The sequence below is a fragment of the Larus michahellis genome, chromosome 1 (genome assembly GCF_964199755.1).
Source record: "Larus michahellis chromosome 1, bLarMic1.1, whole genome shotgun sequence".
Taxonomy (NCBI): Eukaryota; Metazoa; Chordata; class Aves; order Charadriiformes; family Laridae; genus Larus; species Larus michahellis.
The window spans coordinates 164,798,232-164,817,253 of record NC_133896.1 but is presented as its reverse complement, the minus strand read 5'-3'; the positions used below and the strand labels follow the sequence as shown (position 1 = coordinate 164,817,253).

The window sequence follows — 19,022 nt, the reverse complement described above, 5'->3', positions numbered from 1 at the left end:
CATCCTGGGATGCATCAAAAAAGAGTGTGGCCAGCAGGTCGAGGGAGGTCATCCTCCCCCTCTACTCTGCCTTGGTGAGGCTGCACCTCAAGTACTGTGTCCAGTTCTGGGCTCCCCGGTTCAAGAAGGACAGGGAACTGCTGGAGAAGGTGCAGCAGAGAGCTGCCAAGATGATTAAGGGACTGGAACACCTCTCTCATGAGGAAAGGCTGAGGGACTTGGGTCTCTTCAGTCTGGAAAAAAGACGGCTGAGGGGTGACCTTATCAACACTTATAAATACTTAAAGGGTGGGTGTCAGGAGGATGGGGCCAGGCTCTTGTTAGTGGTGCCCTGCGACAGGACAAGAGGTAATGGGCACAAACTTGAGCATAGGAAGTTCCACCTAAACATGAGGAGGAACTTCTTTACCCTGAGGGTGGCAGAGCACTGGAAGAGGCTGCGCAGAGAGGTGGTGGAGTCTCCGCCTCTGGCAGGGGGGTTGGACTAGGTGATCTCCAGAGTCCCCTTCCAACCCTATGATCCTGTGATTCTTTTCTCTACCCCTATCAGAGACTGTGTTCTCTAGCTAACAATCCTACCACAGATTTATGGTGAAATCACCATTAAGACAAGTTGAGATGAAAGCAAATACATCTGTTCGTTTATACATGGAAAGCAGGCAGCAATGTTACTAAAGTTCATACAATCCACAGGTCATAGAAAGGCAGGAAAATCATGCTTATTTCAAGATCCCATTCAAAAGGCCCTCTAGAACCTGTGACAAGCTGTAAACACCTAATCCATATAGTTGGGATCTGAGGAGATTTGCAGGAGGGCACTTCATATTAGAAAGCATGCTTGCTTTCCTAATTCACTTCTGGTCCTTCTGAGTTTTCAGTCCACTTAAAATTATCCTCTAACTCCGCCCGCAATTGTTTCTTAATTCAGTCACGAAGACTTTTCTACCTTTTCCCCAGCAGCTCGCTGGCTGCTCCCTCTTGCTTTTGGAGGGCTTGCATCCCCCTGCAGTGGCCACCCAGAGGGGACCCAACTCGGCCAGCTGCTGCCCCACAGCCGAACCCCAAACACCACCTTGCTGCACCCCCCAAGCAGAAAGCCCTTCTTCAGTGAATGGGGCAGCACTCAAAAGCTTATGAACCAGACATTCCATGTGGGCGCAGGGGTTACTAATTACCTCTTATTCGATCACAGACTTGGGATTTGTGAATGTAGCAGACTACTGACCATTACCTGAGATCTGATGTAGCTTTGACCACTCCACGTTAACAAGCCTGGGACATGTAAGGGGTACGGGGCTTCTTTGAAGCAGAGTTAGACAAGAATCATAGGATCATAGAATGGTTTGGGTTGGAAGGGATCTCTAAGATCATCTAGTTCCATCCCCCTGCCATGGGCAGGGACACCTCCCACTAGACCAGGCTGCTCAAAGCCCCATCCAGCCTGGCCTTGAACACTTCCAGGGATGGGGCAGCCATAGCTTCTCTTCTCTGGGCAACCTGTTCCAGTGCCTCACCACCCTCACAGTAAATAATTTCTTCTTAATATCTAATCTAAATCTACCCTTTCAGTTTAAAACTGTTGCCCCTCATCCTATTGCTACATTCCCTGATAGAGAGTCCCTCCCCATCTCTCCTGTAGGCCCCCATCAGGTACTGGAAGGCCGCTATAAGGTCTCCCCGGAGCCTACTCTTCTCCAGACTGAACAACCCCAGCTCTCTCAGCCTGTCCTCATAGCAGAGGTGCCCCAGCCTTCTGATCATCTTCGTGGCCCCCTGCTGGCCCCGCTCCAACAGGTCCATGTCCTCCTTGTGCTGAGGGCTCCAGAGCTGGACGCAGTACTGCAGGTGGGGTCTCACCACAGTGGAGCAGAGGGGCAGAATCCCCTCCCTCGCCCTGCTGGCCACACTGCTTTTGATGCAGCCCAGGATGCCGTTGGCTTTCTGGGCTGCCAGCGCACATTGCCGGCTCATGTTGAGCTTCTCACCCACCAACACCCACCAACACCCCCAAGCCCCTCTCCTCAGGGCTGCTCTCAAGCCATTCTCCAACCAGCCTGCATCCGTGCTTGGAAGGGGCCATATAAACGCATACAACGTCGGACCCTACGCTTTTGTGCGTCAGTCCCCTAGGCGCACCTGCTTTGCCGACCTCTCGCTGAAAACCCTGGAGGCGCGCCCATCCCGCCGGCGTGCGGTGCAGCCAACGCCTCCTCCCGCCTCGTAGGAACCGTAGCATCACCCTCAATAGCGAACCGCAGCACAGCGCCCGGACCTGGCTGCATCGCCGTCGCCGCCGCCGCGGCTGCCCCCGGCTGGGCTCCGGCGGCTTGGGGCTAGCAGCCGCCTCTGCACCCCCCCGCCGCCCTCACGGGTAGGGGGCGGTGACGTGGCCCACGACGTCACCGAGGAGGCGAGGGAGACGCCTCGCAATCTCCCGCGCTTTGCTTTCCCCTCCCTTCCCCCCACCGCCCGTGTCCCGGCTCGGCGTGCCGGCGCGCGGCGGCCCCGCCCTTCCCGCACCGCCCGACAGCGCCTCTGACCAATCCAGTCGAGCCTGCCAGAGCCGCCCGCCAATGAGAGTGCCCTTCGCGGCGTTTCCCCGCCTCTTGCCTCCCGCCTCCGGCCCGGAAGAGCACCAATGAGACAAGAGGAGACAACCCCCGCCCTCCCATTCAGGGATGGGTGTTCAGTCGCTCCTCCGCTCCCCCCCTCCTCCGCCCCGGCCTCGAGTCGCCAGGACGTCATAGAGAAGGACAGGCCAATCGGCGGCGAGGCGCCGCGCGTCGTAGCCAATGGGAGCGCTCGATAGCGCGGCTGGCGCGGCCGGCCCCAGGGGGGAGCCAGGAGCAGAGCGCGGCTGAGGCTCCGCCCCCTCTCCCTCCGCTGGCGGCTGGGCCGGCGTTCCCCCTCCCCGCCTCCCTGTCCCCGCCCGGCCTCTCTCCCTCCCTCCCTTTCCCTTTCGCAGCAATGGCGGCGACGGCGGCGGAGCAGGAGCAGTTCTACCTTCTCCTGGGCAACCTGCTCAGCCCAGACAATGCGGTCCGCAAGCAGGCCGAGGTAACGGGTCCGTCCTCGCCCCGGCCCTGCCCGCCGAGCCGGCCTGTCAGACCTCACAGACCTTGCCGGAGGGAAGGCGGCGCGGGTGGGAGGGGGGGGCAGGGAGGCGGCGGGGCCGGCCGAGCCCCACGTGTGAGCAGCGGCACCAGCTGCTGCCGGGGCGGCCCGGGCCGGGCCTTTCCCATCCCCCGCGCAGGGGAGCCGGGCGGTTGTGGCGGTTGCGGCGGTTGCCGTTGGCGAGGGCTCCGGCCGGTGGCGCGCGCGTGAGGGCGCGAGGGGTCCGTGTGTCCGTCCGTTCCTTCCCCCACCTCCTCTGGCGGCGCTGCCTGTCTGGCACCGTTCGGCCCTCCCTCGCCCGCTCTTCTCCGCTCGCCACGCCGGGCCCGTGAGCAGCCCAGCGGGCAGACGGGGCCTGGGCTGGCTCCGCCCGGGCTGGCCAGCCTGACGGAGCGCGGCTCCGCCGGGGAGGTGAGGCCAGGCCGGCGGCGGGTGGCGGGACCGGTCCTCGCTGCAGTGAGGGGGCCCCAGACGAGGTCAGGGCGGGTGGCGGTGCTGGGTGGGTGCGGGGCTCGGAGGGGCCGCTGCACTTGTAGCCCGGTCACTGCGCTCCCCAGGCGGCCCGGGCAGAGGGTCCGTGCCCCCCGGGCCTGGAGCCCCGCTCCTGCCCCAGCCCCAGGGGGCACGGACCTTCTGCCCGGGCTGCAGCCGCCCCCCCTCCCCGCCATCCGAAGAACTCTTCTCCTTCCACACCGTAGTTTGGTTTTTAACTTCGGAATGGGCCGTGTATTCAAGTGTTTTCGTCAGCTGAGAAATATTTCACTAAAAGAAGCGTTTTCAATACGCGGAGTTCCTCTGTTATCAGCAAAAACTTTTCAGATGTGTTATTTCAGCTGAAACTCTTTGTGATGGCTAAGCCACGTTAATTCTTTCTCTCTGTCATGCTTAAGACTCCATTGTCAAGCCTAGTGGGGAATCTCTCCCATTGAATTAAATACTAGCGTCTAGGTCTAGCATGAATTCCCACTGCATGGCTGCATCGGGTCTTTTATCGCTCTCATCACTTCAGCGGTCAGCAGAGTTCAGCGCATTGTTTGGTGAAGAATAAAAAGTATTATTGTTCCTGATGCTGCAGTGGAAATTCCTAAAATATAAATTAGGAATTAGGAATTAGAAGGAGAGGAGCCGTACAGTTTTAGAAAGCCAGCAAAGTTCGGTATTGATTACCACAGATACTTTCTAGAGAAGGAGTAAGAATTAATCCTGCATTCCTGAACATAGAGATGGAATGGAGGCCGTTCTCTGGAAGCTGAATTTCATTCTCTTCTCAACTATATTGCCTGCATGTAACATAAGAACATTTCTCACAACTTTTTGAACTTTATTAATATTGTAACAAATCAGATTTATTGGACAGCTGTGTCATAATGCTTGTGAAAGAAAACATTCTTGGAAAAGAAGTCTAAAACTTAGATTCTTACAACTGGCATGTTCTGTCAGAAACTTCCTTGGAATTGAGTTGGAGGTTTGTTTTTTTTAATTTTCATAGATACATATCCACTATGGCCTATCAGAGTAAGAAACCTCAATTGCTTTTCAAGTCCATTAGTTGTGTATGCAAATACAAGTGACTAGCATAATTTTTATTTCTTTAACTGCGCTGAAGCTGGCATTGGTTTCTGCATATTGCCAAGAGGTATTGCAAGTATTTTTATGGTTCAGGATCATTCGGAGTGGAAGGATCATCAGGAGGTCTGTAGTGCAATGTCCTGCTCAAAGCAGTGCCAGCTATCAGGTCAGACCAGGTCATTCGGGGCTTTGTCCTGTTGAGTCTTGAAAACCTCCAAGAATGGAGACTGCATAAGCTCTCTGAGCAACCCGCTCCTGCTTGACTATCCTCATTAGAGCAAAGAGGTCTGAATCTCCTTTTTTCAATTTATGCCTGTTGTCTCTCATTCTTCCACCATGCATGGCTGTGAAGAGCCCAGCTTGGTCTTCTTCATGGTGGATTAACAAACTTGTACCTAGAAACACAAATCTGTCTCTTTACAGTGTAGCAAGATTGACTTCTTGTTTTAAATTGTCTGTTTCTTGAAGTAATATTTCTTTGGATGAAAGTATTGCATAGCCTTTAGACTATTTGCTTACTAAAATAATACAGGAGTCATATTTGATCTTAAACATCTGCATAGTCCAATCAGTTTTTTAAAGCATACTCACTGTTGGAAGGCAACATTGAATACTACAGGGATTCAAATAATTGCAGGTAAATTGAATAGCAGGTTTTCATTTGTGTCCAATGAAAAACAGTGAGGATCAGAAATGGGTAGACAGGGAACTGAAGGAGGCAGACTTGGGTTATTTCTGATAGGTCTGGTCATTGAAATTAGGATAAGGGGTATTACGTTGAAGACTAGACTTGATGGAGATGTAGAGTCATATCCTGTTTGGGTATGGGTGTAGTGAAAGCTGTAAAAAAACAAAAGGGGGAGGAGGAAAGTCTCATCACCTAAAACCTGTTTTTACTTAAGTATTTCTGTGTATGGATCTATGTCAGTCCTGACACACTCATAACTTACTCTAACCAGTTTGCTGCAACCTGGTTCATTCATTTTTTTTTCTCCCATTAAAAATTACTGGCATGTTGTCTGTTGACTATAAAAGCCTGTCTTTCTCATATTTTTGTGTCTGTTCATGTCTTTTATTTACCGTGTTTGTGTCTTTTATTTACTTTGTCTTGGTGATTTTATGTTCTTTTTTATAAAATATATTTGCCAGGTTTGGAAGAACATGAGTACTAAGTGTAGATAATAGATATTTGTTTGCATGTATTCTGAAAGTTAGTCTTGCTGTGTGAGAAATTTGTGCCTCTGGATAAGGTAGCTGGGGAGCTAATTGTGAACTAAAAGAAGATGTAGCAGGATCCAGGTACATAGTTTGGGTGTAGCCATGGCTGGTAGTAAGCTGGGTGGAGCCAGCAAAGTAGTCCTCCACCAGAACAGAGGGAAGGTTTTGGTTTGGGCCATATGTTTCTCTTGCCTGCCTTGCTGTGGTGCTCTTTAGCATCTTTGGATCACCTTTACTGAATTGACAGAATTATGCCAGTGAACAACTGGATAGGTTGCTGCCATTTCTATTGCGTCTAAACAACTCAAAATAGAATTTCATTATTACTAGAATTGGTGTGAAGGAAGCCAGCTTTTTACAGTGCTTCAGCTGTCCACGAAAGCATAGCTTCAGGTCCATGCTGGGCCTCTGTTTAGGGAACCTTCTTGTCTCTGTGTTTGTCTTTATATTTGTAGATGATAGTGCAATATAAATATATACGTTCATGGAAGTGGTTAATCTGAGAAGGCTTTCTCTTCTGACCCTAAACCTCATTTAATTTTGCAGTCTCCATGAAATCATTAGATTAAATGCAGGGATTCATTGGGGATTGAGAGTCATTGACTGTGAGTGTATAGTAGCAACTAGACAGAATGTGGAGTAAGAATCGACTCTATGAACGAGGCCTAGGAAACATATAGAAAGTGGAGGAAGATGATCTCTAACACTAAATGTGTGATGGGGAAACTGCTTTATTGAAAATAGCAGGTATACTGTCAAGGTGTGTAAATTATTTAGAGTATTGGAAAGAGCTGCTGCAATGGTAAGTATGAGAAGTAGGCAGGGAAGGAGCTGATTGAAATGAACCCAGGCTTTGTGTAGTAGGCTTGTTCCTTAAGTTAAGGATGGGATAGTGAATACTTGGAAAGGGAGGAGTAACTTATCTTCAAGATTGTGTCCACAAAAAAAAACTCTTTCAGAGTTAGTAAGTATAGAACTATTTCTGAATGTTTTAAGTGGTTGCTTTTCAGCTTGTAATTCCCCTGTTCTTACCTGCATAGGTTTAGTATATTAGGAACAAGCATTTATGGTTTTAAAATGCTCATGTATAGCATGCTTGGGATAGCAAATATTATTTTGCTGTGAGCTCACTCTAGCTTCTAAGTAACAATATGATTTAAAAAGTCATAGTGAATGAACTGTGTGCCAGAAGTGTGTAAGACAATGTAACTGAACTCATTAAACTTTCAATTTTATTAAGAGGGTTTCCCTAAGGGGGAGACTAAATAGTCTCTCTTCCTGAAATTCAGCCAGGAGTTTAAAAATGAAAAGTTCTTATTGAAAACGTGTTGTTGAGGTGTGTGACCGCCACGTGACATTGGAAAGGCCATAAAAAGGTTCAAAAAAAGAACTGAACAAATTTTTGGACTATACATTTGTCAGTGGTTATTAACCTGTTGGTCATAGTTCAGTCTCAAGCTTCCAAAGTTCTTAATCCTTTGATGTGATGGAAGCTACGATTGATTCCAAGGAGGGTATGTGTTCCATATATGTTGTATTTCCGGGAGGATACCTGTTCTATTTATGTTGTATTTCTTAATTCATCTTGTAAGTGACCAATACTGCATATGTAGATGATTTGATTCCAATATGGCAGGTCTTATTAGGTAACTAGGACTTTACTCATGATTTTAAAGTAAGTCAGAAATTTTTATTTTGATAGGTTTAATTTTTTTGCTATGTTATTTTCTATTAACTGGGTGGATACTGAAGTTGTTTTAAAAGGGAAGTAAATTCATATTAATGTTTAACACATGCATTCTACTAATTGTTTACAATAAGCTGCATCCCTTTTTATGCAGGAAACATATGAGAATATTCCAGGTCAATCTAAGATCACGTTCCTCCTACAAGCAATCAGGAATACTGCTGCTGCTGAGGAGGTAAGTCTCGATCATCTTTGAATTCTGTAGATTTTAAGGGAACTTGGGAAAGGGAAGAAGAAATCAGTGCTGGTCATTTTGGAATAAATGAGCAAGTTGGGCGTTAACTGAATCATCTTAATTTACTGCATGTTTGTAGAGGGACCACTCATCTAGTTTGTTGCATGTCAAGTTCACTAGCTGAGACTTTTTGACATAGGATATTTGGTTTCAAAAGCTGTGTTTTGTAAGTGACTGCTTAGATCTGGTTCTGTGTTTGCTTAATGAATGGATTCTTTCCTTAAAATGTGTAACTAATATATGAGTGTTACTGTGACGTTCCTTCAAGCTACAGTTGAGAAACGCTTTCCATTTTGGGGTCCCGCGCCTAAATATGTTAAACTTTCGTATCATCTAAAACTTCTTGTGCTTCTCAAATGGGAGTTGGGGGGACATAAGGTAACAGTTGTTTTGCAGGTTTTTTTTCTGATGGCTTTTGTATTTTGTCCTAGTTGGGAAGGATATGCTCATTAAGTCATCTAGCAGTGTTATAGAGTGAATGGAGAGCAGTCTGAGCACTGTTTAAAATTCTTCTGTGGGCATATAGTAAGTGTGCCTTAATTTTGTGAAGGCTCACACACTGTAGCAATCAAGTACAGTACTTATTGGTAAAACTATTATTCATTTGGATATGCAGAGTGAAGAACTACTAAGCTTTCAAGATATTACGAACTTCAGAGTCACTTAAAAGTAAAAATGTTTTGGTTTTGTTTTTTTTTCCTCATCTAGAGTTTTACTGAACAACAGAAGGATGTAGCATGTAGAATTTCTGAACAATATTATAAGGAGAGTATAAGCGTGCTGTTTCTCTCTGGATAAAGATCTCTTCTGATAAATTGTATTCAATTTAGAGGTAGATGCCATTTGTGCTTTTTAATGCTAAGTATCAGCTTACTAAAACTGATGCTTATCTACCTACAAAGCAGTGGTGTTCTGACAGAATCCTTCAGTATTATACCAGCGTCTTGTTGCGTGAGAGTTGTAGTTTTCCCTGCTGCCCCTCCGAGATGTTTCAAATGACAGAAAGCTGTAGAGCAGTCTCCCTGGTATTTAATTTTGCCATGAAAAATAAGATCTATTGCTGCACCTTTTTTTATCAGAATAATGTCATATATAATAATCAGATAATGTTATGCCCTAGAAATCTTAACTGCATTGCACATGCTTCTGTTTGGAATACATTTGATAAGTTGACAACTACAAAGTCATATTTGTGCGAATAAATACTTGCTCCTTGTATTTACTGATTTTATTCCATTTATATCAACTAAGGAAATACCCCAGCCTAAAACTTGTTCAGAATCTTGCCAATGACTTGGCTTCCAACTTACTCAAGTGCAAAAAAACTTTCCACCTGTAGAAGTTACTTCTACCAAAGACATCAGAAGTTAACATTTGTAGCATAACTTGACATTTAACTACACCGATGGATAAATCAAAAGTTTAAATTTTAGCTTACAACTTAAGTAGACATTAGGTGCTGGACTCAAACAATCCTGATAATAAAAACTGGAACAACCTCTCTTCCCTGTAAATCCAAATACATAGTAGCCTAATTAGAGCCTAAGTGAAGTCATCCCCATGCTTAATCCAAACATTGCATATAAACGTGCAGGGAAGCATTCTCTGTGGATTCAGTATGGTGTTGGTTTATGTAGATCCAAATATTGGGCAGAATAGTGCATATGTCACCAGCGGATAGGACGTTATGTGGTATGTGTCCTCTGAGCACATTGAACGTACTGGCACCAGTGGACACAGGCTGCTGGAAGAAGCCTTAGAACTTTAAAGATCATTTTCCCAGGCTATGGGAGAGCTAGGTTCAGATCCCTCTTTGTCCTGAAGCTTCTCCATTGCTTTACCCCCTCCCAGGAAAACTAAGCTGAAGAAAATACTCCACCTTGTTTGCAGGAGCTGAGCTGCTGTGTTGTAGAGAATACAAGATTCGTAGGACTCCTTGGACAGCAGTTTGGGGAATCCTGGCTCTGCAACCTACTGTTTTTTGCATTTAAATGGAGAAACGGCGATTCAGATCCTGCTTCCAGTACCCCTTGCATATGACATGGAAAAAAACCATTAAGCTAGATCAGAACTAACTCTATTAAACTACCTGTGTAACAGGTTTTCTCCAAACCAAATGCCTAAACTGTGGAAATAATCACCTTTTCCCTCTGTTGTCATTTCATACTTTCATGATAGCAGAGTAACACTGTTCACAGAAGTGGAGGGAAGCATCTGACTTAGTAGTTAGAACAGAAGATAAGCAAGTTTGTACACCTTAGGCTGAGGAGAGGCTTGAACCCAGGCCTCCAACTTCCTGAACATGTAGTCTCAGTGTTATGAAGTTAGAGGGTTGGACAGAAAGGTGGCATATATTCACAGATTATTTGGTGATTTTTATTCTCAGAATGTGTCTCAGGTGTTAGAGGCTGCTCCTTTGCAGTTTTGATTTGTCACCTAAATCTGAGAGGAACAGAAGTTCTGCATCTTCTTCTGCATTGTTTTTCTTCCTGGTTAATTCTAGATTGGCAGTTTTCAGTTGTGTCCTAATGTACAGTTGATTAACTTCAAGCCCTGTGAAATACCACAAATGCTGCATGCAACTGTTTCTGCTGTACTCACAGCCCTCTTAGAGGGCTATGACCTTTCTCTTCCCCGTGTCCGTATCGTCATGTGAAGGGGTTACATTTCTTAGTCTGAAAACTGCTGCTGTGGGCAGCTTCCTGTTCAGCATTTGGAGGGGAAGGAACGCAGCCCATGGACTTCTGATGGCCCCCAGTTCTGCCTTTGAGTTGTATATGGACCTTAGGCACTGCGTGCTTTGAATTCCACATGGGACTGGATTCCCAGATAAGGTTGTGCAAGTCCATCTTTGGACTGTGTCCTAAATATTGATTGCTTCCATCCATGCATGTTTTCCTCCTTGAGGACTTAGAAGGAACAGTAAAACTAAAGTAAAAGTCACTGTGCTACACAAGATGGTTGGTCTTTTTCTTACAAAATGTGTAGGACTACCTGGACACTTTAAAAGCCAGTGGAGAATGCTGTATCCCGGATTTCTGTTTGTAATTCTTCTCCTGCCCTGCTTGGCAATTTAGTTGTTGTCTTGTGCCTTGGTTCCATCATCAGTAAAAACATAGAACATTTTTAAAGCACTGTAAATTCTATTAATAAGTGGTATGTTGAAATTTGAGTATTATGCCTACTTTTTGTGTTAATACCTTTGACATTCCAATTGTATGTGAGCACCCCAGAAGTTTAGACACGCAGAGGAATCCAGTGCTAGGAGAGAATTATAGTTTTTTATGCTTCATTGATAAATGGAAGTTCGTCTTTGGGGATGTATGCTTCATATTGTTCCTGTTCTTGTTAAAAGCTATAGCTGCTAAGTTGCAGGATTTTAAAATGCTTATTTGGGTACATATCTTGTAATACTTAAATGTAAAAGAGCCTTTGGTGTGTGTGAAAAATACGTACTTTCTTCCTTAAAGTAGAAGAAACAGCCCCAGAGCTGCCATTAATCCAGCCATGTTTGTCATAATTAAACTGACAATGGTAATTTTCATATATTGGTGGATATCTGCTGAGGAAAATATGCCATTTATTATTAGAAGTCAATTGCTGCTTTGTCACTCCTTCAAACACTTGAATTTGCTTTAGGGAATTTGGGTTTTTTTTTCCAAGCTAATAACACTAATAAGCTAGTTCATGTAGTGCTGATCTTGTGTCTTTCTGTATACCTTGTTACTTGTGTTTTCACTTTGCAATCAGTCTGTGTTTGTCAGTCTTCTAATATTTTGAATTAAGTTCTTCAGAGGTGGAAATTCTTATCTTTGAGACTGTGTGCTTTATGAAAACAAGCTCTGTTCCCTATCTGGCCACCTATTATTGCTTCAGGAAAGGAATGAATATAATGTGAGTCAAATGTCAGAGAATATTTACAGAAACGCAATGCCCTGAGTAAGAGAAGACATTGCATCAGAGTTTGTGCCTTGTTTAGTCCCAGCAAACTTCTACTATGTAAGTTCACCATACTAATGAGAAGAAATTCAATCAGTCACAATACTGGTGATCTTTTAGGGATAGGAGAAGGAAAGATACCATTCAATTGTGGTACCATTAAAGTTTTTTGGCACATTATTAGTTGGATTCCCAGAGGCAGCGGGGAAAGAATCGTCTTCCTTCCCAACTCACGTTCCCTATGTTATGACCTATTGCTAGAGAACGTTGGCTTATGGTGGGAGCTATAGCACAGGTGGGTGCTGTGACCCTCTTTGTTCATCTGCTGTCTTCCTTAGGTCTACTAGGGAAGATCTAATGCTACATTTGTGGTGCCTTTGGTCCACACTGCAGCTGTTGAGGAGGAGGAGATACGGAATGATCTAGAGTAAGGTCCAGTTGTACTCCCTCCCTTCTGCTAGTATAGAGATACTTTGTGTGCACTACTCTTTAGCTGTATGGAGGAGAGCTGGCTATGTTGGAAAAAGGCTCAGCGGGTCTGGAGACTGCAGAAAACTACAAGAATAGTATCTTGGGTGGTATTCTAGAAATACCTGTTTTTTACAGGGTATGCTAGAAGTTGAGGCTTTGCAGCAGTTTGTGCTTCTCATTTATAGGCTGAGAGATCTTTGGGAAATTGCACCTCGTTAGCTCTGCTGCTCACTGAGCGTTTTTGGATTCCAAAGGCTGTTATTAAATGAAATTGTTTTTCATTCAAGTACACATTAAATAAGAATATCTTAGGAAAAGAATTGAGTGCACATTGCGTTGGATTGGTTTTTTGTGAAGATTTAATATGTGCAAGGTTTTGTTACACATGTTGAACTTCATAAATTTGGGGGATGGTTTTTAATTACTATTTGTCCTTCTAGAAAAAGTGGTTAGTGAACATACTATTTATGAAGTTATTCACAGTGCTTCATGTGTCTTTTTGCCTTTACTGCATGTTTTGCTCTATTCATTTTGAATTACTCAGCCATGTGTTTTGCTTCTAGTTCTTGTATAATTGTAAATAAATACAGATATGTAAAAGACACTTGTAGAATTGCAATATGCAAGCAGGAAGCACAGAAGATTGTAATATGAGATATTGAGGTTCCTATGCTCAAATTCAAGTTTAAATAAAAACGTTTCATCATAGGTTTGCAAAAGGCTGAAAGCTTTTGTTGTTGTTTGGGGTTTTTTTGTTCAGAGGAAGAGTTTTATTTGCCAAAATCTAACTCTAGGTTCCTGAATCTTTAGCCTGAAGTTTGATTGTTGGAGAAAGCGAAGGAGGGTTTACAGGTTAATTGTCTGACAAAGTTGTCCCATTAAGCCACTTGGTAATCCAAAAAAACCCATCTGGATTATAATTATCTCAGCAGCCCATTTAAAATAAAAAGAGGACATGCTTTTAACATTGCTCAGTAATGCAGCTAGGTTCTTAACTTCCCACAAACTGTGTCCAAGGTTCAGCTCTACAAAAAACCTGAATACCTCAGTGGATTTCGTGATTATTTCTTTGAAGAGCTGTAATTGTCAGAAACATGGTTGTAAGCTGATATTTCTATACTATGTTTTTATTTACTGTCATAATCGTCGTCTGTTGCTGGAGAGGTATTCCATTCACCTAACAAGTCTACACAGTGAAAACCGATCATCTGGAAGCATGATGTCAGTAGTCTTTCCTCATAAGAGCATAATTATCATATCAAAACACTTTAACATACATACTTTCTTATTCAATAGGCTAGACAAATGGCAGCTGTCCTTCTACGACGTCTTTTGTCTTCTGCGTTTGAAGAAGTTTATCCAGCTCTTTCACCTGATGATCAGACTTCTATCAAAAGTGGATTGCTGTTGATTATTCAGTTGGAAACGCAGTCCAGTATGAGGAAAAAAATCTGTGACATCGTTGCTGAATTGGCCAGGAACTTAATAGGTACTTTATATAGGCTAATAATAGTGGTAAAATGTTTATGCATTGGTAGTAGTTGTATTTTTATCTCTTGTTCTCTAGTCTTGTGTAGACATTTGCACATGATGTACTAACTGATTTCATGGCTTAAAATCTAATATTTGTTTATATTATCCTTGATCAGATAAAAATAAGGTTCCTTAACTCTGCTTTTTAAACTGCTTCAGTTTAGGTGAGATTGTATTAAGGATTAGAAATCCAATTGTGGTTAGATTCTCATGAATGTTATGCTGAATGTAAGTTTATTTTTTGAGTGCTGTTATATAACAGTAAATAGAGATCAACTTCTATTCCTGAGTGCCTTTAGATTGAAAACTTCAACCATATTTTTACACTGTGGCTTGGACACATCTTCAGATTAGGGTTTTTTTTTAAATTAATTTTAGTAGCGATGACTGGTTACCCTGTACAACTGAGATCTAACCACCCTTAAGTTTGCTTATCCTGAAACTTTGTGGTGTTTAATCTAGATGAAGATGGCAACAACCAGTGGCCGGAAGTTCTGAAATTCTTATTTGACTCTGTCAGCTCTCAGAACGTGGGACTGCGGGAGGCTGCTCTACATATTTTCTGGTAAACTTTCACACTTTGATACATTTTTACAGGTTAGCTAAGTCATGTCTGTAAAAATGTAAGAAAAACTGTCACAACTTCATTAACAAGCAGTCACATATATTTCATTTATTCTATGGTATCGTGGTTTACTTAACTCTTACATGTACACTTACAATCTGTAGCTTAAACAATGGGTAAGTTTAAAATAATAGTTAAGGTTAAACTGTGTGAATTTTTATTAATGCTTTGGTCTTTTCTTGTCCTTAGGAATTTTCCTGGGATTTTTGGGAATCAGCAGCAACACTATTTGGAGGTCATTAAGAGAATGCTGGTTCAGTGTATGCAAGATCAAGAGCATCCATCAGTAAGACCTTTATGTTCTTTTCTTTTTTTTAAAAATAGTATGTCCTGAGCGTAGGAACTTAGTGTAGTAATCTCAAACATAAAGGTTAAACCATCGATTCCAACCAGAGAATGGCATTACCTGAAACTGATGAATATCTGGAGTTTTGACTGTGCCTACTGCAAAACAAAAGGGTCAAACCTTTTTCATGGTCCTAAAGCTGACTTGGCTGGCTCATACCTGTACTGCTTCGGCCCAGACTCTTCCCTAGTAGTTATGCTTGGAGCAACCTAGTTGTCCTGGCCCAAAGCAGAGACGGGGGGTTTAGCCAGCAGCATTGAGGGGTCAGAAACTCCTTATTAATCTCTCTTTCTGGCCCTTACGTTTAACAGTATACATACGTAGCATCTGTACACACTGTGTCTTAAAAACTCTGAATATATGACAGCTTCTTGAACTGTTTGTGCATGCTTTGCTATAAAGGCATGTTAGCAAGCCTTGCTTTTCTGCAAGGCTTCAGATTTATTGATTTGTGCAGAGGATTGTACTTTGAAAATGTTTCTCTTGTTGTGGAAAATGCTGGGCAAGAATAGGAAACCCTGCTGTGGTATATGGGTTCAGTTTGCTGCTCTCCCATGGATTACTTTTTCTGACCTTTGAAAGTCAACTGAGTAACATTTTCTAAAGTACCACAAGTCATGCCTTTAAAGAAGCATGTTTTAAACACTTAGATCACACTTTTTGAAAAATGGGACTTTGACACTTGCATACTCATTTGAAATTGGGATGGAGGTTGAAAACAATAGGTTTTTTTTTTTTTAGATGAAAAAACCAACGAAAAAACAACCCAAAACAAACAAACAAACAAGAAAACCCCACAGAAAACCTAGAAAACTAGGGAATACTTGCCACCTTGTAATATGATAAACTTTTTTTGTATCATTGAGGACATAAATGCTGAATATCTTCAATATTGCTTTACCTTAATTTGAAGCAAGATACAAAAGCCCATGTTAAAAATTAATTGGTATATCTATTAGGAAAATGGAAAAGGGGTATGATAATCAAAATGTGGTCTCATAATAGGCCTAATGTTAAAAGAAAACAAAGGCATGTTTCGTTCCCGGTTCTTCACATTTCTTTCTCCAATCCTGCCTGTCTTCTAGATCAAGACTCTGTCTGCTAGAGCTGCAGCTGCGTTTGTTCTTGCTAATGAGCATAATCTTCCCCTTCTTAAACATTTTGCAGACTTGCTACCTGGAATCTTGCAGGTAAGAAACCACACAAGTAACACTTAATGTGCCATTACTGTTTATGTTGACTCTATCCGAACATAAATTATTGGTCTGCAAATTTGTGTAGCATATGAATTTTTGCAGACACTTGGATTAACTATATCTTTCTGAGACTGACATCAGTAACCAGCAAGATACAGTGGAAACTGATAAGGAATTTTGTAAATGCAAGCTAATTGATAAAGTTTTAAGGAAAGTAGTTTAATGCTGATTAATTTATACAGTGTTACCTAGATAAGTGAGTTAAAATTCTTTGTAAGGTATTTAACTCAAAATCATACAGCTTCTAAATTACCCGGGATATTGAGATATATTTTAAATATGGACTACCCTGAGATTTTGGGTAATCAGTAATCGGGAAATTCGTTGACCCATGATAACCTGTGTCTTCTCAGTTTAGAGGAAAGCGTAGAATTATTCTGAACAAAGGTTCTCAGTAACAACAACAATATGGACAAATTATCTTTATTGTTTGATAAATTAGGAACTTGCAAACAAAATGTATTCTTAAGCTTCATATAATTTCTGAGGCTGGATTAGATCTCTTTTAGGATGGGTGAATTTGAGCAAAAGTTGGAATTCTAATACAAGGTTGTTTACTTTTGAGGGGAAACCAGAGAGACATGGTTTGAGCTCTGAAGGATGACAATTTCACAGTAGAGTTCCCTTTCTATATTAAGAAAAAAGTGAAAATAACTGAGTAGCTGTGATAACAGTGGTAGTGAACTTTGGCAATTTTAAATTAGGCTAAATTTAGGTTGAAGACTGTCTTATTGCTGCAGTCAGTACAGCAGATTCCTGTTGACAGTGTAAGCTATAAACCTTGTCTGTGTGCTTTGTGGCAAGCTGAAGAAAAATTGTGCCAAGTTAACTAGCTTCTGCAGCCAATAGAATTCTTCTTGATCTTAAATGGAAACTGAGAGGAATTTATTAAAAACAACAGAACTTGAAAATAGGCTCTAGTGTATACAAGATAAGTATTTTGATATTGAGGTTGCCATTTGGTGGTTAGTCCCTGCCTGTGACTTTGGCAATGACAATTCCATTGTTCAAAAATTGTAACTGCCTGAGAGAACCTTGGTTACTGAGTACTGTGTGAGTGGGAGTGAGGCAGAATTTGGGGTGGGCATGCTGTTCCTCTTGATGTTTGGCAATTAATAGTATGCTGTTCTTAGACTTCAGACTAATAGCCCACTTTGTGTGATATAAGTTTCAATGCTACTATTTTAGGCCATAAAAACATATGCACTTGGCTTGCATTTTCAAGCTTTATTTTGCAAATACAGAGCACAGAACTATGCTATGAAATCTGTCTTTTTAAAAATACTTATTGCAAGAAGGACTAGATTTTCTGGCTGTTGGTAACACAAGATGGATATGAAGATCTGAGTTTATAAATAGGAGATGGGATGTGTTAGAATAGTGGTGAGTGACCTTTGGAGACAGTTGGATGGTTTTTTTTGTTGCTGCTGAAGTTCATTTTGTTGCAATACTGGCATGGTAAAAAAGCTAAAAATAAAATTCTGACTTAGCAATTCAGTCATCTCAGTTCAATTTCTATAATGGTAATGCTGGAAGTTGAACTTTTCAGAGCTAGTAGTTGAAACTTGTGTCCAAGATATTTATCTTGCAATGGAGTGTAAAAGCAGCTGGAACTTCAGCTGACTTCTGTGGTTGGTTGTGCTCAATACTACAGAAAAGAGCCTCTGCCTTTGAGGGCTCACTGTGTATTTTGAACTTCTTTCTTTAGAAAGCCAGTCTTGCTTTTCTGATACTAGAAGATGCAGTTTCTATGTTGAAAGCTTGTGCTGTTTCAGTGGCATTATTAAAAGTGTTGGATTCGAGATTTAAGTATTAAAAACCACATAACTATTCACTTTTAAAAAATCTTTCTACGTTAGAAAGACATACTTCGCTAATGAAAATTCCTTTCAAAACCCCAAAAGCATGTTTAAAGACAATTTTTTTCTTTGGAGGTTTGGGTTTTTGTGTCCTACTTCTAGAAGAGTTTTAACAGCATTGAATAACTGTGCCCTATTTTGGCCCTAGAGTGTCAAGCTGGTCAGTTAAAAGTAAGCTTTAAATTACTTTTCAGAATGTAGCTATGGGTTAGGAAAGATACCTGCAAAAAGCTTGATTTCTTTTTCCTGTGCCCTGTGACTGAAGGCTGAAAGGTCTGCTTTAATTTGGTGGCTCTCCAGAGTTGTCTGGAAAAAAATAAATTGTTTAATCTTGAGATTCCTGGTGTTTGTACATGTAAGCTATGCAAAGATGTTCTCACATAACAGGGAAAAAAGGAGTTAGGCTCATTTTCCTTCTTTTGGTCAGTTACTACTTTGAGGAGTTTTTCTTTATTTAAAATGCATTTTGAAGTGCTTGTCAAAACGTAGTGTGATTTTTTTTTTTTTTTTTTTTGCATGTCGGCGCCTCTGATGTGTGACCTTAATTTTTTCTGAGTGTCTGTCTGCTGTGTTAGATTTAAACTAATAATGGTCAAAATTGATGGCATATAACATTGTGAGCCATAATTTACTTGTAGAAAACTTGTAGTCTTGGACCTTGGCTATTATCTTTTTGTGGTTGTTATAGATTTATGCACACTGACCACCGTAGTGGGGTCTGACCCTAGGATCCTGCCAAAAATACAAAGTCTAAGTGCAGGCTTCCAATTAGTCTTTTATTAGTTCTCAGGTTACAGCTCAAGCTGGGTGCCTCTGGAGATGGACCCCTACCCCAATTCATGCCCCTCAATTATACCCGTACCAGCCATCACCCCATCCCCAAGTCCAATTCTGGTCGGTGGTCTCTTGATTCCTTATTGGTTTTCACTGTTGCTAGGCTGGCTGCCTTCTGAAGTTACTTAATTCTCTTAAAATTATCTCCTTGGTCCTTATATTCTTCATTCTGCTCATATCTGCTGGATTCAGCTAGTTCTTTGTTAGCAGCATTAGCTTTATCAAAAAGTTTACTCTTGGTCTTAACCGCTAACCACGGTACACTAATGCTAAACG

The 19,022-nt window shown here is 42.3% G+C and overlaps 1 protein-coding gene across 1 annotated transcript in view; it reads left to right on the top strand.

The window, feature by feature from the left end:
* Positions 1–2,848: 2,848 nt before the first annotated feature.
* Positions 2,849–19,022, top strand: part of IPO5 (importin 5) — a 45,312-nt gene continuing 29,138 nt past the window's right edge. Inside the window, exons 1-6 of the mRNA XM_074562651.1 lie at positions 2,849–3,057; positions 7,743–7,823; positions 13,590–13,782; positions 14,289–14,391; positions 14,641–14,737; positions 15,883–15,987. Coding sequence (XP_074418752.1) covers positions 2,968–3,057; positions 7,743–7,823; positions 13,590–13,782; positions 14,289–14,391; positions 14,641–14,737; positions 15,883–15,987 — 669 coding nt within the window. The 5' untranslated portion in view covers positions 2,849–2,967. The remainder of the gene's footprint in view (positions 3,058–7,742; positions 7,824–13,589; positions 13,783–14,288; positions 14,392–14,640; positions 14,738–15,882; positions 15,988–19,022) is intronic.